The sequence below is a fragment of the Protopterus annectens genome, chromosome 2.part1 (assembly GCF_019279795.1).
Source record: "Protopterus annectens isolate FY-2018-M chromosome 2.part1, PAN1.0, whole genome shotgun sequence".
In the NCBI taxonomy this organism is placed as follows: domain Eukaryota; kingdom Metazoa; phylum Chordata; order Ceratodontiformes; family Protopteridae; genus Protopterus; species Protopterus annectens.
In genome coordinates, this window is record NC_056729.1 from 1100054565 (window position 1) to 1100081049 (window position 26485).

Genomic DNA, 26485 nt, shown 5'->3' on the forward strand with positions numbered 1-26485 from the left:
ATGTCTATTAAGGCCTTTGCCAGGGCTAAAGCAGCCAAAACTGCTAAATCAGTGCCTGTTAAGCCCCCCTCACACAGTCCCAGTTCCAGTTCTCAAATGCTTACTCTGGCAGAGGATCTCATCTCTTTAATTAGGGAACCCAATCTCACCCAGACAGGGCCTCTCAGCCTCCAGAAAAGAGACCTAGAGCAGAGCCCCCAGAGCCAGTGTCCTCAGATGATTCTTCTGATGACTCAGACATTACAGACCATCCAGAGGCTCCTTTTTCTACTTATGAAGATTCCGATGCTGAAGAATCTATTCCATCTGCCTCTCCACCAGAGGAATTTTCCTTTCGGGAAACCTTACATGCCATGAGAGAGCAATTCCAATGGCAGAGACAAGATTTCTCAGATTCAAGAAAAGGCTTAGGACCTTTCTACACTTACCGCAACATAGGCCCTTAGCTATACCTCCAGTTCTGCCTGTTGTGGATGATGCATTTAATGATGTTTGCACTGCTCCTGATACTTTACCTCCAGCCCCTGCCAAACCAGATAGGTTTTACAGGGTACCGGACACTCATCACCACCTATACAAGGCCCCACTTGCAGATCCCGAGACTATCTCCCAGGGGCCTAAGGCAGTAGCCGACCTCAGCAAAACCCTCTCCCTTCTGAAAGGGAATCCAGGTCCTTAGAGAGATGGGGTAAAAAAGTTTACACCTCTGCTACTCTATCAGCTAGAGCTTTGAACTGTCAGTTTCATATGATCCAATACCAAGAGTTTATGCTTGATCAGTTAACTAAGAAACTGTCCTCTGATGACTCCTTAGATAAGAAATATGTTTTAGAAATGGTGAATAACATTCAGCAGGTTAGTAACCATTCTTTAAAATGTGGCTATGATGCACTGGAGGCTTCATTTAGATCAGCCATGACTGGCACAGTTATAAGAAGGCATGCATGGTTGAAAGAACAGGTCTTGCCGGATCATGTTAAAGCAAAGCTGTTAGATGCTCCTATGGATAAGGCCAGTCTATTTGGTTCTCCTGCTCAGCAAGTAATGAAGAAAATGGAAGAGAAGGCAAAATCTGTACAAACAGTTAAAGATTTCTTACAGGTTCAGCCCCCAAGGTTTAGCAGGAACTGGCCTTCCAAAAATTGGTCCTTTCCAGACTCCTCTAAATCTCAGAGAGGCAGGAATAGGCGTTCCAGAGGCAGGAATCAATCCAGAGGAGGTGCCTACAGAGGATGCCAGTGGCAAGGCAATAACCAGCGAGGTACAGACACAACCACTGCCACTGCAACAGGACAATCACAGTGACTTGGCTCTGACACCGCCTACCAGGGAACAAATAGCAGCACCCTTAGGCGGAAAGTTAGCCTTATTTTCAAAAAATTGGCACTATATCACAAAAGACAAGTGGATTTTGCAGACCATAGACCAAGGCTACAGGTTTCACTTCCACACCTTACCAGTGAAAGAGGAATGCCAAACCTACCTCCAAACCAGAAAACAGAAGCTCTAAAGCAGATAGCTCAATTAACAAAGATGAGAGCTGTGGAAAGAGTACCACCAACAGAACAGGGCAAAGGATTCTACTCCAGACTCTTCCTAGTACCAAGAAAAGAGAAAAGTTGGAGACCTATTCTCGACCTGTCCGCCTTAAACACATTCATCATTGTCCCAAAATTCAAAATGCTGACCCTACAGCAACTTCTTCCCATGCTGGGCAAGGAGTGCTGGCTGGTAACTCTAGATCTCAAGGAGGCATACCTGCACGTCCCCATACGACCAAATTGCAGAAGATACCTCAGATTTCTTGCAGGATCAGAGCATTATCAATTCTCAGCATTGCCCTTTGGCTTATCTACTGCGCCCAGAGTATTCACAAAATGCCTGGCATCAGTAATCGCTCATTGCAGGCTACAGGGAATCCAAATTTATCCATACCTGGACGACTGCCTGATACAAGCGGACAACAAAAGCAAGCTGACAAAAGACTTACAAAGGGTCATTTGCTTACTACAAGCCCTGGGATACACAGTCAATTTAAAAAAGTCAAGACTGACACCATCCCAAACAAAAACATTCTTGGGTGCGGAATTGGACACAGTAAAACAGATGGCATTCCTAACTGCAGAAAAACAAGAACAACTCCCTCTTTACTTCTTGGCATTAACAAAGCAGAACAAACTAACAGCAAGGAAAGTACTGCAGGCCTTAGGCTTCATGGCATCATGCATAATCCTGGTCCCCCATGCCAGACTGCATATGAGAAAGCTACAGTGGTACCTAAAGAATTTATGGTCTCAACACAGGCACAGCTTAGAAACCGAAATACCACTAATCCCATGCCTGAAACAAGAGTTCCTATGGTGGGCTCAAGCATGTCAGTCAAACCCAGGCTTGCCCTTCCACAACTTTCAAGCAAGCCAAACCATCACAACGGACGCCTCAGACCTAGGTTGGAGGCACACATGCTGGACAAATGCATACAAGGATTATGGACTCCAGACCAGCTGCACCTGCACATAAATCAAAAAGAAATGCTGGCAGTAAAACTAGCAATCCAGAATTTCAGACCATTCCTCAAAGAAGGCCATTTAATGATAAGGACAGACAACACCACAGTCATGTGGTACATCAACAAACAGGGAGGCACTCATTTATACCCCCTATGCAGAATGACTCTGGACCTTTGGAATATGGCCCTGAGCTACAACATCCAGTTACAGGCAATATTTGTACCGGGAAAAGAAAACATCCTAGCAGACATGTTAAGCAGAACTACCTCTGATGCTCACGAATGGATGCTACACCCGGACATCTTCAAGGCCATCACAAAGAAATGGGGAATGCCACAAATAGACCTATTCGCATCCCCACTCAATCACCAGCTCAAGAAATTCTGCACAAGGACATACCACTCACTTGCATGGAAGGTGGACTCTCTATCCTTCAGTTGGAAAGGCCTGACAGCATATGCATTTCCACCTCTTCCTTTGATGCACAAGGTACTACTGAAAATCAAAGAGGAATGTCCAAGGATAATTCTGATAGCTCCAAATTGGCCAAGACAACACTGGTATCCATTGCTGAGGAGCATGTCTCGGGGAGAACGTGGACACTACCCCTGATGCCTTTGATGTTAACTCAGAACGACTACAACATCATGCATCCAAACCTAAAAACTCTGCAACTGACTGCCTGGAACATTACATAACACCAACTAACCCAGATTTATCCCAAAGGGTTAAAGACATTATCCTTGAGGCCCGCAGACCTTCAACAAGAAGGAACTATGCAGGAAAATGGAAAAGGTTTGTCATTTGGAGTACTGAAAGAGGAAAAGATGTGTCAAAGATAGATATTGCTAACATCCTGGAGTACTTGGCAGAGCTTCTCCATACAGGCCTGTCCTATTCATCCATCAAGATACATGCATCAGCTATTTCTGCAGAATACAGCTTCGATCCCCCTGTCTTCTCACATCCTCTACTCAGGCAGTTCCTCAGAGGAATCAAGAATGTAAAACCTCCTAGGAAACCACCATTACCAGCATGGGACTTAAACTTTGTGCTTGAAAAAGTGACACTCCCTCCATTTGAACCAGCAGCAACAGCAGATCTTCAACACTTGTCATGGAAAACTGCTTTCCTACTGGCAATTACTTCAGCAAGAAGGGTTTCAGAACTACAGGCCTTAATGGCAGTACAACCCTTCCTAATCTTCCATCAAGATAGAGTGTCCATGAGAACTAATCCTACATTTATGCCTAAGGTGGTATCCAGAGTGTCTCTAAACCAGGCAATCCACCTACCTACCTTCTTTCCCAATCCACAGAACAGGGGGGAAAGACTGCTGCATACCTTGGATGTACATAGACAGTTGCGCTACTACCTGGACAGAACCAAGGGCAATAGAAACACTGACCAGCTTTTAGTAGCTTATGCAACAGGAAGGGAAGGAAAAGCAATTTCCAAACAGACAATCTCCAAGTGGATAGGAAATTGCATAAGATTCTGTTACTCCTACCATGGAAAGCAAATTCCACAGAACATAAGACCTCACTCTACAAGGGCTACAGCCACTACCACAGCTTTCTTACGAGGAGTGGCTACCAAGGACATTATTGAGGCGGCTACTTGGACCTCCGTGCATACATTTGCCAAGCATTACAACTTACCTCTATACTCTAGATCCCGAGCAGGGTTTGCCACTGCTGTATTGCAAGGGATCCTAACTACACCATAATTCTTCTTCCTCCTCCCCTAGTTTGGCCATGGTATTCTACCCATTTGTTAGGACTGCAGATGCATCCTTGAAGGACATAGTACAGTTTTGTACCTACCATAAATGTAGATGTCCGAACAGGATAGCATCTGCAGTCAGGATTACCCACCCTCCTTCCCCTCTGTGGTACTCCTAGGGTATTTACCCTCCTAATAGCTAGCTAGGGGGGGATCTCTTATGGTGTATTTGTTTGTATATATGTACATACATGCTTATTTTTTGTGTTTGCCTACTATTTTTTTTGGAAACATTGGCATTTATCCAAAATTTAGTTTTTCAAGAGGGCAACTGGCATCTGGGGCAAGAAACACTGAGGAAAATGGCGTCGGCTGATGCCTTTATACCCGAAGACCAGCAGAGATGATGTCGGGTGAAGTGCGACACCAGCCGAGGCCAGACCCAGACTTTGGAATCCGGCCGACCGAAGGGCTGCCTGACGACAGGACAACCCATTTGTTAGGACTGCAGATGCTATCCTGTTCGGACATCTACATTTATGGTAGGTACAAAACTGTACTTTTCCTGCCAAGCTAAAAATCTTCCTTCCTGATGGTCCTAAAATTTTTGATGACTTAGACTCTGCTTTACTGTTTATCAAAAAAAATAAGATTTTGGATAAAATAGAGGAAATAGAATGGGCTAGTCCTTCATTAAAGAGACTGGCAACTGAAACTTCGTGGAAGACTTCAGAGAAGAAGAAGAGACTAAAAAACAAATGATTTGTTCTATGTTTTTTTTTCTTTTTTTTCTCTCATCATTTTACTTCATTATTAATCTTTTTAAATATAGTTCCTGCATTTCCAGAAAACCACAAATATTCTGAAAAAGATTTAATCAAAGTTATTCTCTGTGTGCAAAGAAATGTTTTGTTTCATAACCAGTCAAAATATCTGAGGAACTAATAACAAGCTATTATTCAATTTGTTTCTCTTTCTGAAAAGAGAAGTAAGGTCAGTAATTTGATACATTTTTTTTTCTCTTTTCTTCTCCTTTTCTTCTTTTCTTTGATTAAACAATGACATTCTATTTAGATTATGTAGTGGGTAAAGGGTGGGGGAGGGCAGGGAGAGAAGAGTAATGAAAATATGATAAATGGAATAATAACATATTTATTCCTTGTAAAAGTTTATATGTTCTTCAAATGCTATTCCTAATTATACTTTCTTGATTATACTGCTTATGCTTGTTTGTAAATAATCTGTCATGCTTTAACTAATAATAATTAGAACTAAATAATAGTAAATAATATGTTTTATTTTTAACTCTATTAATATAAACAGTAAGTAATATTCCATTGTATATACTTCTTATAGCTTTCTCTTACATTTTTTTATTTCTGCTTTACACTCTTTTATTTTCTACTCTCTTTTTCTTTTCTTTATTCTTTCTCTTTATTTTTTTTTCATATTAATATATAGAAATGCTTTTGATCATATAGACACAGTAAATAATAAGATTTACGTAAAAATTGAGTTGAGACAAAAATATTGAGTTTTATTACTTATTAATAACTTTGGGCTTAATTTCACTTACATAGAGGCTGTAATAACCTGTAAAATACATCGCGAAGGTTTTGTCATGTTTAGGTGCATTTAAACTGCTAAATGAATGTTTGTCACTAGTTTTTAACAAGTTTCCCGCCAAAATGTTAAGGGAGACAATCTGGGATGTGGGCTACCTCATGAATAGTGTCCTCGAGTTGTTTCAAAAGCTTCAACTCTCAGAATTCTCACAGAGAAGCTGAAAGCAGTAAATCTGACCTTTGACCCAGATATCACACTGACACATCACAGATTCATGAAGAACACTCTACCAGGAAGTAGAACTGATGCAAATGTGACTATGTGAAGGAAAATGAACTCTTTAACATCTAAATGTGAGTTATTTTATATAATTACTTAAATATCTATGTTATAATTCATAAAATATGTCAGTTATAATGATTTTAAATGATACAGTTTCTTGTAGTAAGTAAATGTCTTATTTTAAAAGGCATAGAAAATGAAACATTTATTCAAGTGTTTTTGAAAATCTACTTGACTGCAGCATACTAATCTGTGTTAAAAACTTATGTTCCAAACATATACATTACTATAACTCATTTAATTCATCTGATTGACAAGCATAAATAACTTTATAACTCTATTCTGGAAGAAATTGTCATGTGATATATTTTAAAGCAGTAGTATAGACATACAAAATACAGATGGCTTGTTTACAATAATGCAAGTGTTTCTGAGAATTTGCATAACTATGCAGTATGATTTACAACAATTTCTATAAATATAATATTTTATTCTATTGACAATAATGAGTATGAGTAAAATGCTCATATAAAAGCAATTCAAGGTCTTTTTTTGGAAGCTGTTGACTGCATTTACATGACAGAAAATAGATGCATCTTAATATATGTAATGTCTCAACCATATTAGCCAAAGTTTTTGATTTAAATGAATGTTAGAACTTATTTTTACATACTTTGAATAAATTAATATGTAAATATGCCTTCCTTTTTTTTTCTCTCTTTCTTTCTTTCACTCTTTCTCCCTCTTTCACGTCTTTTATTTCTCTCTCTCCTCTTGGTTCCTAATATCAAGATTATTTGAATGCTATTTGAATACTAGTGTATTATATTACATAGATGTATATAGTAGTATGAATAGTTTTTAAAAAAAAGTTTATTTTAGTTTATATGATGCTGTTTTATCAAATGTGTAGTCTTGTCTTGCTAGATAATTGAATTGAAAGCTGTTAATTTAAGTTAAATATAACCAGTATTAAATTGATAAGGTGGTAGCTGAGATACTGCTGCTTAGGGTAGGGGGTTAACTTGAGTGGTAAATACTACTCTAAGTTGGAGTTTTTAACTCCAGGCTGGATGCAAGGTTTAATCCTTACATTATTTTCACTTGTTCATTGTTATATGTATATAGTTTTGACATCCACAATATATTTTGTACACTCATTGTCACTACAAACAAAATTGAATCCTATACAAAATTCCATAAGAGATTCAATAAATACAGCTATATTTAAAGGTACACCTAAAGGAGGAGATGTAACATTACTTATGTTGTTATTTGTTATTTTGATCATAAGATTCTTAAGTTTTAAAAATGCCAAATGACATCTTTAAAAGGAATTTCTTTAAACATTAATGGATTGAATAATCCGTGTAAAAGGGCAAGCCTAATAAGATACATTAATTTACATAAGGCCAACTTAGTCTTCCTGCAAGAAACCCATCTCTTGAAAAAAGATATTGATAAACTAGCCACAAACAAATATACAGTATTGGTTAGTTCAGAGCACACTCAGAAAAAGAGGAGTGGCTATTTTATGGAATAAAAGTATGCCCATTCCTAAAACTATTAAGTCTTATCAGGATGACAAAGGAATGTTTTGTATGGTTACAATACAAATTAATGGGAAGACTTACACTTTAATTAATGTATATTGGATACCTGGAATTGGCATTAATACAGTGAAACATCATCTTGATAAGATCATATCATTCTCTATAGGAGATATTATTTTAGCTGGTGACTTTAATTGTATACTACATGAAAGTGATACTACCACTATAGGAAAAAGAAGAATTACATCTAATGCAAAACATTTAAATGATTTTGCTAATTCTTATCATTTGAATGATATTAATAATCAGATAGATTCAAAATCATTACCATACACCTTTTTTCTAACAGATACAAAACTTATTCAAAAATAGATAGGGTCTTTATTTCTAACCAGATGGTAACAGAGTTAATTAATTCCAAAATCATTTCATGTCCTATATCTGATCATAATTCAATTGTTTTTGAATTCATGATAAAAATACTCATAATGTTCAGATCAAAAGGATACCAGCATACTTAACTCAACTAAAAGACTATAAAGAATATATACTTTCAGAAGTAAAACATTTTTAGACATAAATAATACTCCTGAAGTCTCCATTGTCTATGTTTGGGATGCCTTAAAATCATATCTATATGGACAAAGTATCAGATGGTATAATAATAAAAGGAAATCTTGGGATAAGGAATTGTTAGATATTCAAAGTAAATTAGACTCTTATAAACATAATAATAAAGAAAATATTATGGACAAGAAAGTTATTGAAGAAATAAACAAAATAAATGAGAAATACAAAGAAATTTTAACTCATAAAGTTAAAATAACTTTAGAGAAATACAAGTTTTTGTCTTATTCAATAAGCCCCAAATACTTACATAGACTTAAAAATAAAACAAAAGGTTGAATAAACAAAACCATATCAAAGAAATCTTTTCTCTAAGGAAAAGAAGAATGTTTCTAGTATACCAGAAATACTAGATGAATTTAGAAATCACTTTCACAAAATTAACCATAATAACATTAATATGGAACCTAAAGATAAAATAAAGGAGTTTATAACCACAAACATGAATAAAAAGCTTAATAAACAACAGATTAAACTATTGGACAAAAGTATTTCATATACAGAGGTTATTACACAAATAAATAAGCTTAAATCAAACAAAGCACCGGGTAATGATGGTATTATACCAGAGATATATAAAATCCTTTCTAAAAGTACATATTCATTAATACATAAGGTTTTTATTTTGGCCCAAACTGAGTTAATAACCCCCTCATCTTGGCAATATACATTTATTTCGCCAATTTTAAAACCTAATAAAGATCCAACTAGATGTACTTCATATCGGCCCATCTCATTACTTAATGTTGATTATAAAATGTTTATGAGTATTTTTGCTGATAGATTGAAGACAATCATCCCCGGCATTATAGATATAGATCAGACAGGCTTCATTGTAAATAGAAATACTTTTGATAATATAATAAGAACTTTAACATTAATTGATTTTGCAAATAGGAAAAAGAAAGATTTAACACTTATTAGTCTTGATATAAGTTCAGCATTTGATTCAGTAAGTTGGGACTATCTGTTTACCTTACTGAAGTGCAAAAACTTTTCAGATGCATTTGTAAATCTAATTGAGCATTTATACAAAGGAACATTGGCTTATATTAAGGTAGGAACATATGTTTCACAAAAAATACCCATTTTTAAAGGTACAAAACAAGGATGTCCACTTTCTCCACTATTATTCACTTTAGTAATGGAGCCTTGGGCTAATTTGATCAGAAACAGTACTGACATAGAGGGTTTTGAAATAGATGAAAATACAATATCCAAAATTCAACTTTTTGCAGATGATGTTCTAATTACATCAGCAGGATCTAATTCTTCTATGCAGTCTCTATTTGATAAAATGATGAATTTTAAAAGTATTTCTGGTTTAATATTCAATGATGAAAAAACTAAAATACTACCTATATATATACACGAAAAAATATTCTCATTAGTGATTTTACTAAATATGTACCCAATTCAGGTCAGATAACTCATTTAGGTATAATACTATCTAAAGATATTAAATCTATTATATATAATAAGTATAATACCTGTTTTCTTAATATACAAAATCTTTTTAATACCTGGAATAATATGTTTTTTACTATGGAGGAGAGACTTACAATTATTAAAATGGTAATATTCCCCAAGATTTTATACTTAATACAATCAATAATACTTCCACCTACAAAAATAATTATCAAGAAACTGAATATACTAATGTTAAATTTCTTATGGGCACCTAATAGACCTAGGATTGCATTAAAGAAACATACTAATAGCTGGTATCAAGGGGGTATTTCTTTTCCAGACTTTAATTTATATACTATCTCTTCTATTGTAAAAGTTATTACTTTATTAATAGATCAGTCATATGTCGCAAAATGGAAAGATTATTGGGAGCTAATTAGTATGCACTTCATGAAAATCTCCTTAACGCATAAAAATATGATTGTAAATAACTCCATGTTATGGTTACTAAAGGAATTTTGTACTTCACCTATTACACCTAAACATATGGTTTGTTACCCATTAAATATTATTATTAGCTATCATAACTTTGTATTCATGCACCCTAAGTATAGGGAATGGAATTTTATTATATTCCCTATAATGTATACTCAGGGTATGCTTTTGTCATCTACTTCTGAAGGAACTCATTTAGCTATAGATAATGATCTAAAGTACTGGTATCAGTTGATATCTGATAATAAAGTTAAAAATCTAGATTTCTTAAAACAAGAATTTGATCTAAGAGAAACTTGCTGGTTAGAGGTTCAGACCTTTAGACAACATCTCATTAATAAAATAGATCTAATGTCTATAACAGTTAAAGAATCTATTCCAACACTGATTGATTACTTGATATTAAATTTACAACATAAAGTTTCTGATAAAGGTAAACTTTCATACATACATAAATTTATCAGACAAGAAACTTTTTACAGTGTAGATACATACTGGAATTATTTCACTTATATTAATGGGGACCCACCAAATCAACAAGATAAACAATATATATTGGAATCTGCCTATAGAACTACGTCTTCCATTGTCTGGAGACTTTATACATGGAAATTTTTACATAGATCTTTTATACACCTTTGATGATGAATAAAATAAATAATAAAGATAATCTATGTAAGAGATGTAATGTAGAAATTAATGCTGACTGGGCTCATATGTTTTATGACTGTATAAAATTGAAAGAATACTGGAAGTCAATTAATGAATTTTTGCAGGCTCTTTTTCAGATAATTTCATTATTTCTAAATCTCTTATATTATTCAACACACCTGTACCTCAAAGTGTTAAAAGGTTAAACTTCCCTTGTTATGGTCTATTCTAGCAGTGGCTAGGAAAATAATAACCAGAAATTGGATTTCAGATACACCTCCTTCGTTCAATGAATTTAAAAATGTTATGAATATAGTGTGCCATATGGAAATAAACACAATTAGGTCAAGAACAACTAGAAAAACATCTTATTATATTGTATGGGATAATTTACAAAATTTGTTAAAAAAATCCTAATTTCAATAGCATGGTATTTTAGTTTAATTAATTGATCTGATTGTAGTGGATGTCTTTGTAAATACTTTAGTTGTTTTGTTGAATGCTATAATCATATCTATTTTTAATTACTTGTATAAAATTGTTATGATATTTCTCTTGTATGTTAAAACAATAAACCTGTTTTGAAAAAAAAAAAGAAAAAAGATTATAAAGTGAATCTATATATATATATATATATATATATATATATATATATATATATATATATATGCGTGTGTGTGTGTGTGTGTGTGTGTATAAAGTGTAAATTAAATGTATTAATGTATAAAAGTAAAGCTAATAATATCGTAATCATATTTTCCTTCTATTAATAATTTATTCACTTCTATATTAAAGGAAACAAGTATTTAAGTAATAATATATGATATGTAATAATAAGGCATTAAGTATGTTAATAAGAATAAAGCATTGACCTTATTTTTGATGACAGCATTTTAAATATGACAATATTGTATTTCTAAGATTGTTAAATCAAATAAATAACAATGCCATTACGTTTCTTTTAGTTTTTTGGTGTTTTTTTTTCTTTGGATGTCCAACCATTTCTTCTTGCATATCTCTAAGTCCATAACTTCACTTTAATTTTTTTCTTTGAGTACAAATCTATGGCATCTTCCAGAGTATTAAAAGTTTTTTGACCATAAGGTAAAGAAATCCTAATTCTGGCTGAGAAAATGAATTGTGCTGTGATGTCCACTTTCTTTAAACTTTTTATAAATGAAATGCAGGCTTTTCTTTTAGTCATAAATGATAAATTATAGTCATTATTAAATTTGACAGTGTTATCTTTTATTTTTAATGGAGAATTAGCCCAGGCAGATTTCAGCACCAAATCTTCATCTTGGCTGGAAAGAAATTTAACAATGATAGATCTGCAAACAGGGTTTTTTTCAGTGACAAAGTTGAAAGAGATCTATGAGCTCTCTTAATAACAAGAGAGAGAGAGCTTCTGACAGTCAATAAAACCTCTGACAGGAAAAGTCAAAGAGAAATCATATAAACTTTATTTTTCTTTCAAAATTTTATCCACGTTTCTTTATGATTCTTAAAACATAGGAAAATAAGTTTTTTGTTGAATTTATATAATAAAATCCTGTCAGAGAAAAAACATTGTGCTGCTAGCTGATCACCATCTTGGCCATGCCTCACTGACTCAACATTTTTAGTGATGTTGGCATATCTTTATAGACATGTAGTTCTTGAGTTCTCCTTCACTTCTAATACTGTGTAGCTACACTAAGTTGGGGTTGGGGGTTGATATAATAGTTAAAGTGTTTAACTTACAGGTACAAGGTGCAGGGTTTGATTCTTATCTTTGAATGGGGATTTGGCTAGGCTTAAAATGGGCCACAAAGGTAACTTGCCTAATACTTGCCTATGAACTATGAATTCCACTTTATATTTTCTGATATTTTTATTTATTCTTTCTTGATCAGACTATCCCCCCTATGCTAGTGTCCTGTTTTCAAAAATAGTTCTTAAGTAAATTGCTGACATGTTTCAATGGGGTCTTGAGGTATGTGTGTAGGGGTTCTTTTTGCTTTATCTTATTATTTTTTTTCTTCTGCTATATAGTTCATTAGTACATGGAGATTCCAAGAGTTTGGCAATAGTGTAAGCAGCAAAAACAGAGCTCTGGACAGAAAACAGTTTACATTACCAAAAAGTGGCAGATTACTGTATGTTGTTTGCAGAAACTGGTAGTGAAGTACCTGTCATGTCCAGATGGTCAACAAAAAGGTGAAAAGGTGAAATGAACTGTGAAAAGTCAGAAGGAGACTGAAAGAGTGGTGGAGCAGATGTGGCAAAAGCAGACATTAATGACAATGGAAGGAAAAAACTCTTCAGTCAACCTAGAGAGAAAGACTGATCACCTGCACTCTGAGATTTTCAAGATAAGTGTTTCCATTTTGGAATGTATACAGACAAATAACAAAAGGTTATAGGAATTAGAAGATGTTTTAACCAGGCATTCGGTGGAAGTAGCTGGTAACAAACAAATAAATAATCATAGATTTCAATGAAGGCTAATTTTTTCATTGAATCCTTCTGTCAAAAATGTTTTATTTGTGAAGACTAATCTAGGTCATGTATAGAACATTACCATCATAGTCAAGTGCATTCTTAGTTGAAAACTGCAAACAGAGTGGTTTACTGCATACATGCTTTTAGACTTAACACTATATTTTGCTATAAGTATGTCATTGTTATTAGGTTAATGTAAGGAAACTACTGTTGTTGAAATATATTGTTAAAGCATGTATTTCATTCTTAAAAAGGAATATTCGGAAGGAAAAGCAAGTCAGATGATCACAGAAAAAAGTATGCCTGCCTAATTGTGTGATATATTATTCATATTAAACAGTAATATATTTGAAGTTACTCTGGAGAGATGTTTGTTTTTCATCTGTCTCCAGGCAGGTTCTTCTAAGCACTTGTGTATTGTTGATGATTTTTTTTGCTTGCATTCACTCTGAGTTTGACATTTAATTAAGAAAATGTTTCTACTTTTCAGATACCCCAAGCTTGCTGCTAAACACCGTGAATCAAACACTGCTGGAATAGATATTTTTGCCAAGTTTTCAGCGTACATTAAGAACACAAAACCTAGTGATAATGAAGGTAAGTAAATCAGTTGCCACCCTTTACTATTCCAACGCTGTTATTTGCATAGTGTCTGAATAGGTTAGCACCATTAACAAACTGCTAGATAATAGTTATGGAACAGAAGTAAATATAAACATGTACATTGTTCAACATACTTACATTCCTTACTGAAGAAGATAATAAAACATTTTGATTCTGATTATCTTTGTCAAAACATAAGCAGAATAGATGGTACTTCTTTTTTCCTAGTGAAAGTAATATGACTGTACTATGATAAAGAGAAAATATTAGACATGTCAAATATTTCAACTTAGATCCTTGCTTTAGGGACAATTGTTTGCAGTACAGAATGGGAGGAATGTTCTTGACAGGAATGAGGACATGCCCATGGCATAGGCCTGTTCTACTGTTTCAGGTTGTACTTTCTCCACTTTACTCTCTCTCCTTATCATTGCTAATCTACAGGAGCCTGCCAAGGCCATTCTTTAGAAGTCTGCACTTAAACAGGATGTGCTTACAGAGGGTGGGGTGGCTGAGAATTCAACAGTTGTGTTCAGAATTGCTCCATATGCCCATCTGCTTGCTAAATCTCTACAACTCATAGCAGTTTAGCCTGATTACTTTTATTTACTCTTTACCTTGCAGAGTTGGTTTTCCGGCACAACATAAGAAGAACATTCTTTGCATCTTCTCTTCATGTTTCACTTGTACAGTTAATTTTCTTTTTGCTGCTACTCCCCCCCATTAGTTTTTAGTAGCACTTTTTATTTATCTGATATGGTGAGTGAAATGTAAAAATGGTTATATCTTGACCAAGACGAGTGTCATTGGGCTGCTTTTTGTTCTTTTTTCTGTTTGCTCACTATATTCTAAGGTCGTGTCCTGAGAATTCTAACAATATTACTAGAATGGTTAAAAGCTTTCATTGTCCTCCTGACTTTAAAAGGAAAGGAATAGCTGCATCTTGCATGATGTTCTTCGTGTTTCACTGTTGCAGTCATTACATTTGGGTTATCCTGCTGGCAGGTTGCCCTCAGTCAGCCTGAATTCCAACGTCTTGGGTCCTGCGTCGGTTGCTGTCGCCTCTTCCCTGACGTCAGTTCGTCAGGGGTATAAAAGATGCAGCCGACACCATTTTATTCAGCTTTTATTGCCGCGCATTGCCTGAAGCAGAAGCAGTTCGCAAGTGCCAGTCGGCCGACTCCTGAGATTTTCGTGTTCGAGTTTCAGATCCAAAGTCTTCATTACAAGCTAAGTACCCCAATGGGGAAAATTTTTTCTTGCCCCAGACTGATGTCAGGAAAAAGTTAATAATTGTATTTCTTGTGGGAAGCAAATACCTCATAAGGACTTTCATTCTTACTGTATTCCTTGCTTAGGCCCTGACCACGACATTGCTAGTTGTTGGTTTTGTGCTAGATTTAACCTACGCACTATTAAGCATCGGTACGATTTTGCATTAAGCTATTTTGGGCGAAGATTTAATTATACAATGTCATCGGATAGCCATCCAACTACTGGAGTTCACAAAAACGCAAAGAAAAAGAAAAAGACAGGCAACCGAGGTCCAAAACCGACGACAAAGCTTCTCCTAAGCAAGTCACTGGTTCGCCGGTTCTCAGTGAGGCGCTTTCACAGCCCCTGATGCCCGCTACTTTAGAGTCGTAGGCCACTTCCGACTTCCATGTGGAGTCAGACAGGTCACTGGAAACTCAAGGTATTGGAGCCTCGGATAGTATTCCCTCAGATGGGTCCGGAGCCGCTGAGCAGACATTGGCTTCTGAGGGTGTATTCAGACCTAAACAATTATATATTAAACCGACTTCAAAGACAAAGACTAAAACACCTTTAAAGGCAAAGAAACAAGTTCACCAGCCACAAGTACAGGCCTACATGCCCATAAAACAGATGCTCAAAATGGCCGAAGACTTAATTACCTTGATCAGGGGTTCCCATCCCCCTCCAGATAAGAGGCCTAGGCAAGAGACAGACTGAATCTTCAGATCAGGTTTCCATTTCGTCTGATTCCTCTTCTGATCAGGAATATTCTCTTCCCCCCATGAGGATTCTGATGCTGAAGAATCAATCCCTTCAGCTTCTCCTCCTGAGGACTACTCTTTTGGGGAAACCTTGCATACAATGAGGGAGCACTTCCACTGGGAGAGCCAAGATTTTTCAGAATCTAAGAAAAGGCTCAGAGACTTCCTTTTACTACCTCAACACAGGCCTCTAGCTATTCCACCTGTGTTGGACATTGTAGATGATGTGTTCTCGGAGTCTAGTCTAACCCCTGACTCTTTACCTCCAGCTCCTGTTAAGCCAGACAGATACTACAGGGTCCCTGACTCTCATAAATTCCTTTTCAAAAACCCTTCTGCAGACCCAGAAACTATTTCTCAGGGTCCAAAAGGGGTCAATGCTTATACTGCAAAAAACCCTTCCCCCTCTGACAGGGATTCTAGGGCACTGGATAGATTGAAAAAAAAGATTTACACATCTGCTACTTTGGCTATAAGGGCCTTAAATTGCCAGTTTCATATGCTTAAATATCAGCAGTATATCATAACACTGCTTAAACAGAAAATTATGGCAAATTCAGAATGTGCAGAAAACAAAGAAATGCAGGATTTATTGCATGCAGCTGAACAACTTGAAAAGCATACTTTGCAATGTGGGTTTGATTCTCTGGAGGCCTCCTGCAGGGCCGCTGTTACGGGTTCTGTCATTAGGAGGCATGCTTGGTTAAAGGAACAAAATCTGCCTGACCATGTTAAAGCAAAATTATTAGATGCTCCTTTACAGCGTGATACTTTGTTTGGTGTTAAGGCAAAAGAGGTGTTAAAGAAAATGGAGGACAAAGCTAAATCTATGCAAACGGTCAAGGATTTCTTACAGGTACAGCCACCTACTTTTAGCAGACACTGGCCTACAAAGAATTGTTACTTTCCTGTCTCAGACAGACCTCAAAGGGGCAGATCCAGATGCCCCAGAGGCAGATCACAGCCACAAGGATCCTACAGGTCTAAGCAGTGGAGTGCTTCTACCTCCAAAGGTGGAGAAGACAAATCACAATCATACAAGAAACAGTCTCAATGACTTCCCCCTGCCTACACCAAGCACTTATCTTCTGGCAGCACACTTAGGAGGAAAACTAGCACTTTTTTCTCAAAATTGGCACATTATAACCCAGGACAAATGGGTTCTAGACATAGTGTCACAAGGCTACAAGTTTCATTTCCATACCCTGCCAAGGGCAAACTGTTGGCCAGACCTGCCAAAAAATCAATGAGCAGAGGCGCAAAAACAAGTCGCAGCTCTCATGGGCATGAGGGCTATTCAACAAGTGCCACAGCAAGAGCAGGGACAAGGATTTTACTCAAGACTTTTCTTGGTACCCAGAAAGGATAAAGCATGGAGACCAATACTGGACCTATCTATTCTAAACACTTTCCTGGATATACCAAAATTCAAGATGTTGACCTTACAGCAGCTTCTGTCCATGCTGGGCAGCAAGGCTTGGCTCGTGACTTTAGACCTAAAAGAGGCATACCTGCATGTCCCAATCGGACAGTCATGCAGAAGATACCTCAGATTCAAGGCTGGCTCAAATCATTACCAATTCCCTGCGCTGCCCTTTGGCTTATCTACTGCACCCAGGGTCTTCACAAAGTGCCTGGCACCAGTAATTGCTTACTGCAGACAAAGAGGAATACAAATATATCCTTACTTGGATGACTGCCTCATACAAGTAGAAAACAAGGACATTCTACTACAGCATCTGACGTTTGTGATAAGACTTTTAACATGCCTAGGGTACACAGTCAATGAAAAGAAATCAAAACTAGTACCCTCTCAAGAGATAATATTCCTGGGTGCAAGCTTAAATACAACTGCCCAGATGGCTTATCTCACTCCAGTCAAACAAAGGCAACTGACTACTTATTTCAAGGAAATGGCAACAAAGGCCCAGTTATCTGCAAGAAACATTCTGCAGGCTTTGGGCTTCATGGCATCCTGCATTTTACGAATTCCACATGCAAGACTGCATATGAGGAAAATTAAATGGTACCTAAAAAGTGTCTGGACACAACACTGCCACAGTCTGGAAACAATGATTACTCTAATTCCCTGCCTGCAACAGGAGTTTTGATGGTGGGCAAAGGCTTGTCACCAAAACAAGGGATAATCATTCTCTCTACCCCCAGCCAGGCAGAGCCTAACGACGGATGCATTAGATTATACCTGGGGGGCACACATGGCAGGAAGAGGCATTCAGGGCACCTGGTCCACAAACCAAAAGCATCTACATATCAATCAAAAAGAGATGCTAGCTGTTCAAAATGCCCTGACAGCCTTCAAGGACCTACTTCATCTAGGACAATTACTGCTAAAGACAGACAACACCACGGTCATGTGGTACATAAACAAGCAAGGGAGCACACATTCTTACCCCCTTTGCAGACTAGCCATGGCTTTATGGGACACAGCATTGATTTACGAAGTTCATCTGCAGGCACAATTCCTACCACGAAAGGAAAATACTCTGGCAGACAAACTGAGCAGAAACCTCTTGGATCCCCACGAGTGGCACCTGGATCCACAAGTCTTCAGCATGATAACAATGAAATGGGGACGCCCAGACATAGATCTATTTACCTTCCCTCAAAACAATCAACTAAAAGGATTCTGCACAAGGACTTATCACAGACAAGCATGGAAAGTGAACGCCTTATCTTTCAACTGGACAAACCTATCAGTATATGCCTTTCCTCCACTGCCTCTCCTCCCCAAGGTACTTTTAAAGGTCAGGCAGGAGAAACCAAAAATGATTCTGATTGCCCCAGACTGGCTACGCCAGTACTGGTATTTGATCTTAAGAACTTGTCCCAATGCCCAGCCTGGATCTTACCTCAAATACCTCATCTACTGTCCCAACAAAACAATCAGATTCTGCACAGCCAACTCAGGACCCTAAACCTGGCAGCATGGTGGATAATGTAGCCATACAAAACCACACCTCTCAGTAAAGCTGTGATGGATGTCACTTTAGAAGCCAGAAGGCCTAGTAGTAGAACATCCTATGCTGGGAAATGGAAGAGATTTTGGGCTTGGAACCAAGCTCAAGGAACTGATACAGCTGTCCCAAACATTCCTCATATTTTGCAATACTTAACTGAGATGCTGGACAAAGGCCTTTCTTTTTCATCAATTAAAATCCATGCCTCTGCCATTTTGGCTCATTACAATACAAAGCAACCACTCTTTTCTCATCCTTTATTAAGGCAGTACCTCAGAGGAGCCAAAAACTTAAGGCCTCCAAGGAGAATGCCAATACTTGCATGGGACCTCAATTATATCTTGGAAAAACTCACCTTACCTCCTTTTGAGCCAGCTGGTACTATGGATATAAAGTTCTTATCTTGGAAAACAGCTCTGCTCCTAGCAATAACTTCTGCAAGACGAGTTTCAGAGCTACAGGCTCTCATGGCTGTGGAACTCTTTTTCATTTTTTGTCCAGACAGGGTCTCTCTGAGAACAAACCCTACATTTATGCCTAAGGTGGTATCCAGTGTAGCCCTTAACCAAACAATTCATTTGACAACTTTTTATCCAAATCCACAGAACAAGGGGGAGAAAATTCTGCATTCTTTGGACGTACACAGACAACTTAGATTCTACTTGGACAAAACTAAAGTCTTCAGAAAGACAGAGCAATTACTAGTGGCATATGCCACAGCATCACAAGGAAAGGCTATCTCCAAGCAGACTATTTCAAAGTGGATAGGACACTGCATTTGTTTCTGCTACTCACAGCATGGCAAACCAGAGCCTAAGGGCATTAGGCCATATTCAACCAGAGCTGCAGCCACTTCTTCAGCCTTTCTCAGGGGAGTACCAACCAAAGACATTTTAGAGGCTGCATCTTGGAGTTCAGTGCATACCTTTACAAAACATTACAATCTGCCTCTTTACTCTAAATCCAGGGCAGGCTTTGCCACTGCAGTTCTGCAGGGCCTCAAAGCCGCTCCTAATGCTGTCTAGCTCCAGCCACCCAACCCTAGCTTTTGGACTCAACCCAAATGTAATGACTGCAGCAGTGAAACATGAAGAACATAGTACAGTTGTGTACACTTACCATAAATGTAGATGTTCGAGTGTATTCACTGTTGCAGTCCAGGTTACCCTCCTGCCACCCCCCTTATTTTTGCTGGAACTTATCTTTATTTCTCTAATCTATACAACCTAGGTGGTGTATTTGCTTATAGATGAAGGTAAAGCTTATTTTGGTGCATATATGTTTTATTTACATAATTTTAGCCTACCCTTTTGGGGGCACCTGACATCTAGGGCAAGAAAAACTGAATAAAATGGCGTCGGCTGCATCTTTTATACCCCTGATGAACTGACGTCAGGGAAGAGGCGACAGCAACCGACACAGTACCCAAGACTTTGGAATTCAGGCTGACTGAGGGCAACCTGCCAGCAGGATAACCGAAATGTAATGACTGCAACAGTGAATACACTCGAACATCTACATTTATGGTAAGTGTACACAACTGTACTTTAGTTAAAGAATTAGTTTAAATGCAGTCTGTCAACCACATAGAACTCCAGTCATCAGAAGGCATTTACAGATGTTCATCGTGCATACAGCTGCAGTCATAACAGATGGGGTTATCCTGCCGTCAGGCGGGTCCTCGGTCGGCCGAATTCCAAAGTCTAGGTCCGGCGTCGGTTGTCGTCGCTTCTTCCCTGACGTCAGTGCAGCAGGGGTATAAAAGAGGCAGCCGATGCCATTTTCTTCAGTCTTTCTTGCCGTGCGGTGCCCAAAGCAGAAGCTGTTCGCAAGTGCTGGTCGGCCAGCTCCTGAGATTTACGAAAGTATTTCAGCCGAAGTCTTCTTGAAAGCTAAGTACCCCGATGGGGAAACTTTTCTTGCCTCAGACCGATGTCAGACAAAGTTAATAATTGCATTTCATGTGGGAAGCAAATACCGCATAAGGATTTCCACTCTTTCTGGATACCTTGCTTAGGCCCAGACCACGACGTCTCGGCCTGCTGTTTTTGTGCTAGATTCAATAAGTGCACTATTAAGCGTCGGGTGGAGTTTGCCCTTCACTTTTTTGGCAAAAAATTTAATTATATTATGTCGTCGGATACTCCGACTCCAGTTTTGAGTAAAAAACGCAAAGATAAGGACCGACATACGAGGTCCGCGCCACCTACTGAAACCACGCTAAGGCCGACTACCGGTTCTCCGGTACTCAGCGAGGCACCTATGCAACCCCTGAGTACCGATGACAATGCATTACCGGTGTCTTCAGTACCAGAGGTCGCAGGCTCCTCAGCCCCCATTCCTACTACAGACTCCGACGCTACTCCTGGCGGGGAAACTCAGAATTTAGACAGGCCTGCCATTTCTCAAGGGGTCTTCAGGCCTTCCTCCTTCTCTATTAAAGCCTTCACTAAATCTAAAGCAGCCATGAAAACCAAAAAAACAGGTTCCTCAGACCCCCTCTCAAGGCACCATGCCTAAAAAACAGATGCTTAAAATGGCTGAGGATTTGATTACTCTTATCAGGGGTTCTCAACCCCCCTCTGACAAAAGGCCCAGACTAGAGGAAGACTACCCTTCCTCAGATCAAGCTTAAATTACCTCAGAACTATCTGAGGACCAGGATTATGCCTGTTCTCCATTCGAAGACTCTGATGCAGAGGAGTCTATTCCCTCGGTCTCCCCTCCTGAGGACTTCTCTTTTGGGGAAACCCTGCATACACTGAGGGAACACTTTCACTGGGAAGGCCAAGATTACTCAGATTCCAAGAAAAGGCTCAGGGAATTTCTTCTGCTCCCCCAGCATAGGCCTCTGGCTATCCCTCCTGTTTTAGATATATTGGATGATGTGTACACAGAAGCCAGCCTTAATCCAGATTCTTTGCCTCCAGCTCCTGTTAAACCAGACAGGTATTACCGGGTTCCTGATTCTCACCAGTTCCTATATAAAAGCCATACTGCTGACCCAGAAACAATTTCACAGGGTCCCAAGGGAATTAAGGCCCCTACTGCTAAAAACCCATTGCCTTCAGAGAGAGATTCCAGAGCTTTAGAAAGGTGGGGGAAAAAGGTGTACACCTTGGCCACTTTAACCATGAGGGCATTAAACTGTCAGTTCCATATGTTAAAGTATCAACAGTTTTTGATATCTCAGCTGAAAAGCAAGATGACACAACCAGACCAACCAGATTTAAAAGAGTTGCAGGATTTGTTGCATGGTGCAGAGCAAGTGGGTAAACATACCTTGCAGTGTGGTTTTGATGCTTTAGAGGCCTCATGTAGAGCTGCTGTTACGGGTTCTGTTATACGTAGGCATGCTTGGCTCAAAGAGCAAACCTTACCAGATCATGTCAAAGCTAAATTATTAGATGCACCAACTCTTCAAAAAGATGTATTGTTTGGTGTTAAAGCTGAGGAGGTGCTAAAGAAAATGGAGGAAAAAGCAAAATCAATGCAAACAGTGAAAGATTTCCTGCAGGTACAGCCTCCACATTTCAGCATAAACTGGCCTTCAAAAAATTGGTCCTTTCCAGCCATGGACAGACCTCAAAGGGGCAAATACAGGCACCCAAGGGGTAGAGGGCAACCTCAAGAATCTTTCAGAGCCAGACAGTGGCAAGCACCAACCCCAAGATGTGGAGAAGATAGATCACAGTATTTTAGAAAACAGACACAATGACTTCCCCCTACACCTGCCAAGCAAAGCTTTAATGGCAGCACCTTTGGGCGGAAAACTGGCATTATTCTCAAAAAATTGGCATATTGTTACAAAAGACAAATGGATTCTGGACATTATAGACAGAGGCTACCGGTTCCACTTTCACAACCTTCCAAAAATGAGAGGCATGCCAAACCTGCCACAACATCATAGGGCAGAGGCACAAAAACAAGTTTCAGCTCTCATGGACATGAAAGCAATTCACGAGGTACCTGCAAAAGAACAAGATCAAGGGTTTTATTCCAGACAGGTACCAAGGAAAGACAAAGATTGGAGACCTATCTTAGACCTATCCATCCTAAACACATATCTACAGGTGCCAAAATTCAAGATGCTCACATTACAGCAGCTTCTTCCCATGCTGGGCAAGGAGTCTTGGCTGGTAACATTGGACCTCAAGGAGGCATACCTGCATGTCCCTATCAGACAAGATTGCAGAAGATACCTCAGATTTCTTGCAGGTTCAACCCATTACCAATTATCTGCATTGCCCTTTGGCTTATCTACTGCACCCAGAGTGTTTACGAAATGCCTGGCATCAGTAATCGCCTTCTGCAGACTACAAGGGATACAAATCTACCCATATCTGGACGACTGCCTGATCCAAGCGGACAGCAAGGACATACTACTGCAGCACCTGGCGTTTGTAATAAAACTGTTGAACTTCCTGGGATACACAGTCAACAAAAAGAAATCAAAACTAATACCCTCTCAACAAATAATTTTCCTGGGTGCCAGCCTGGATACAACCACCCAGATGGCCTACCTTACACCAGACAAGCAAGGGCAACTGTCTCAATACTTCAAAAAAATGGCAACTTACACCAGGCTAACTGCAAGGAAAGTCCTGCAGGCTCTGGGATTCATGGCATCTTGCATCCTACTAATCCCATGTGCAAAGCTGCATATGAGGAAACTTCAATGGTACCTGAAAAACTTATGGTCTCAACACAGCCACAGCTTGGAAGCAATTATACCACTCATTCCATGCCTTCAAAAGGAATTTTTGTGGTGGACTCAAGCTTGCCAAAGAAACACAGGTCTTCCATTCTGTGTACCTCAAGCAACTCAAATCATCACTACAGACGCCTCAGACTACGCCTGGGGAGCACACATGACAGATCAGTGCATTCAGGGAAAATGGACCCAGAAAGAGAAGCACCTTCACATCAACCAAAAGGAAATGCTAGCCATGCAAAAGGCCAGGCCAGCTATTGATAAGGACAGACAACACCACAGTGATGTGGTACATAAACAAACAGGGGGGAACTCATTCATACCCCCTGTGCAGGCAAGCCATGACCCAATGGAACACAGCACTGGAACTGCAAATTCAACTACAGGCACAATTCCTGCCAGGGAAGGAAAACACACTGGCAGACAACCTAAGCAGAAATATGACAGATCCACATGAATGGAAGTTGCATCCTCAAGTTTTCACAAAGATAACTCCGGCATGGGGACAGCCAGACATAGATCTCTTTGCTACCCACAGAAATTGCCAGTTGAAAAAATTTTTGTTCAAGGACCTACCATCCACAGGCCTGGAAAGTGGATGCACTTTCCTTCAATTGGGCAACATTGACAGTTTATGCCTTCCCACCTCTTCCTCTGCTGCCCAAAGTTCTATTAAAAGCCAGAGCAGAGAGGCTGAAAATGATTCTCATTGCTCCAGACTGGCCAAGACAACACTGGTATCTGCTCCTGAAGAGCCTGACACATTCCCTACCATGGATCCTACCTCTAGTCCCTCTTCTGTTGTCCCAGCACAACTACAAGACCCTTCACAGCCATCTCAAAACTCTAAATCTAGCTGCATGGAGAATTCCTTGATCTCCCAACAGTTTCTCCTCTCCAAGGAGGTGCAGGATGTCATCTTGGAGGCCAGAAGACCTTCTACTAGAAAGGCCTACTCCGCCAAATGGAAATGATTTTGTGCCTGAAATAAAGAAAGGGGACAGATTCCTTGAGTAATAAATATACCTCAAATTTTACAGTACCTAGCTGAGATGTTAAACAATGGACTTTCCTTCTCCTCCATCAAGATCCACGCTTCAGCCATTTCTCGCAATACAACACAGATCCTCCTTTATTCTCTCACCCTCTCTTAAGGCAGTTCCTCATAGGGGCAAAGAATATAAAACCCCCAAGGAAACCACCAGTCCCTGCTTGGGACCTCAACTTCGTATTGGAAAAGCTGACCCTTCCTCCCTTCGAGCCAGCTTCTTCAACAGAGTTACAGTACTTATCATGGAAAACAGCCTTTCTTCTGGCTATCACCTCAGCATGCAGGCTTTTGGAGCTACAGGCCCTCATGGCTGTGCAACCATTCATCATTTTCCATCAGGACAGAGTTTCCTTACGAACCAACCCTACCTTTATGCCAAAGGTAGTATCCAGTGTAGCTTTGAATCAGACTATCCACTTACCTACCTTTTACCCTAATCCACAAAACAAAGGGGAGAGACTGCTACATTCCTTGGACATTCACAGACAACTTCATTACTATTTGGACAGAACAAAGCCATTCAGGAAATCTGAGCAACTCTTTGTGTCCTATGCTGCAGGTGCTCAGGGAAAGGCTATTTCCAAACAGACAATTTCAAAATGGATAGCCCACTGCATACGCTTTTGTTACTCATTTCATGGAAAAACTGTGCCTGCATGCATCAGATCCCACTCCACCAGAGCCACAGCTACCTCTGCAGCCTTCCTCAGGGGGGTCCCTACCAAGGACATTTTGGAAGCAGCCACCTGGAGTTCAGTGCACACTTTCTCCAAGCACCATCACCTCCCACTATACTCAAAATCTAGAGCGGGCTTTGCCACAGCAGTCCTGCAGGGCATCCTAGCCCCTCCTAGTTCCACTTAGTGCCTACCACCCTTACTTAGCTTTGGGATTCTACCCATCTGCTATGACTGCAGCTGTCTGCACGATGAACATAGTACAGTTTTGAACCTACCATAAATGTAGATGTTCGAGTGCTCATACAGCTGCAGTCCAGGTTTCCCTCCCTCCATCCCCTCATAGGACAGGCCTTATGACAAACACTTTTCATATAACCTTTTTGGGGTATTCTTTTATGGTGTATTTGCTTGCAACTACTGTTTTTGATTTATCAACATTGCATCTTTGCATAACATTATGTTTGCCTTCCTTCTGGGGGCATCTGACATCTGGGGCAAGAAAAAGTGAAGAAAATGGTGTTGGCTGCCTCTTTTATACCTCTGCCGCACTGACGTCAGGGAAGAAGCGACGACAACTGACGCCGGACCTAGACTTTGGAATTCGGCCGACCGAGGACCTGCCTGATGGCAGGATAACCCCATCTGTTATGACTGCAGCTGTATGAGCACTCGAACATCTACATTTATAGTAGGTACAAAACTGTACTTTCCTGCTATCCATCACCTTGCAGGGTCATAGTGTAAGTGTTGTAGACTGGAGTATTTTTTAAATAGAAATATACATTCTTTTAAGGTCTGGTGTCACAGTGACAATGTTTTATTTATGTTTTTGCTAGCATTTTATTATTGCCACACCAAAATGAGCTTATTTTTATTCAACTGTATATTTTGCAAATGTTTAACTTTGTCAGTTGAAAATGGCCAATCTGTCCTTACTTACTATTGTCACTACATTTATACTGTTTCTTGATAGTCTCCTAGATTGTTTAGGACCACAGCCCTGGACTTTCAACCTCATATATCACATGGTATGAGCAGTAGGCTTCAAAGGGAATTCTCAAGTATGTGCTTGCCTGACTGAACAAGTGAACTTTGCAATTTTGTTACATTTAATTGACAAAAGAGATTGCTTTCCTAA

General features: G+C 38.9%; 1 protein-coding gene across 2 annotated transcripts in view; it reads left to right on the forward strand.

Annotated features, from left to right (window-relative positions):
- Positions 1 to 26485, forward strand: part of CLIC5 (chloride intracellular channel 5) — a 1097485-nt gene that overhangs the window by 924386 nt on the left and 146614 nt on the right. For both annotated transcript variants that reach the window (XM_044062648.1, XM_044062649.1), the window contains exon 4: positions 13794 to 13900. In XM_044062648.1, the coding sequence (XP_043918583.1) occupies positions 13794 to 13900 (107 nt within the window). The remainder of the gene's footprint in view (positions 1 to 13793; positions 13901 to 26485) is intronic.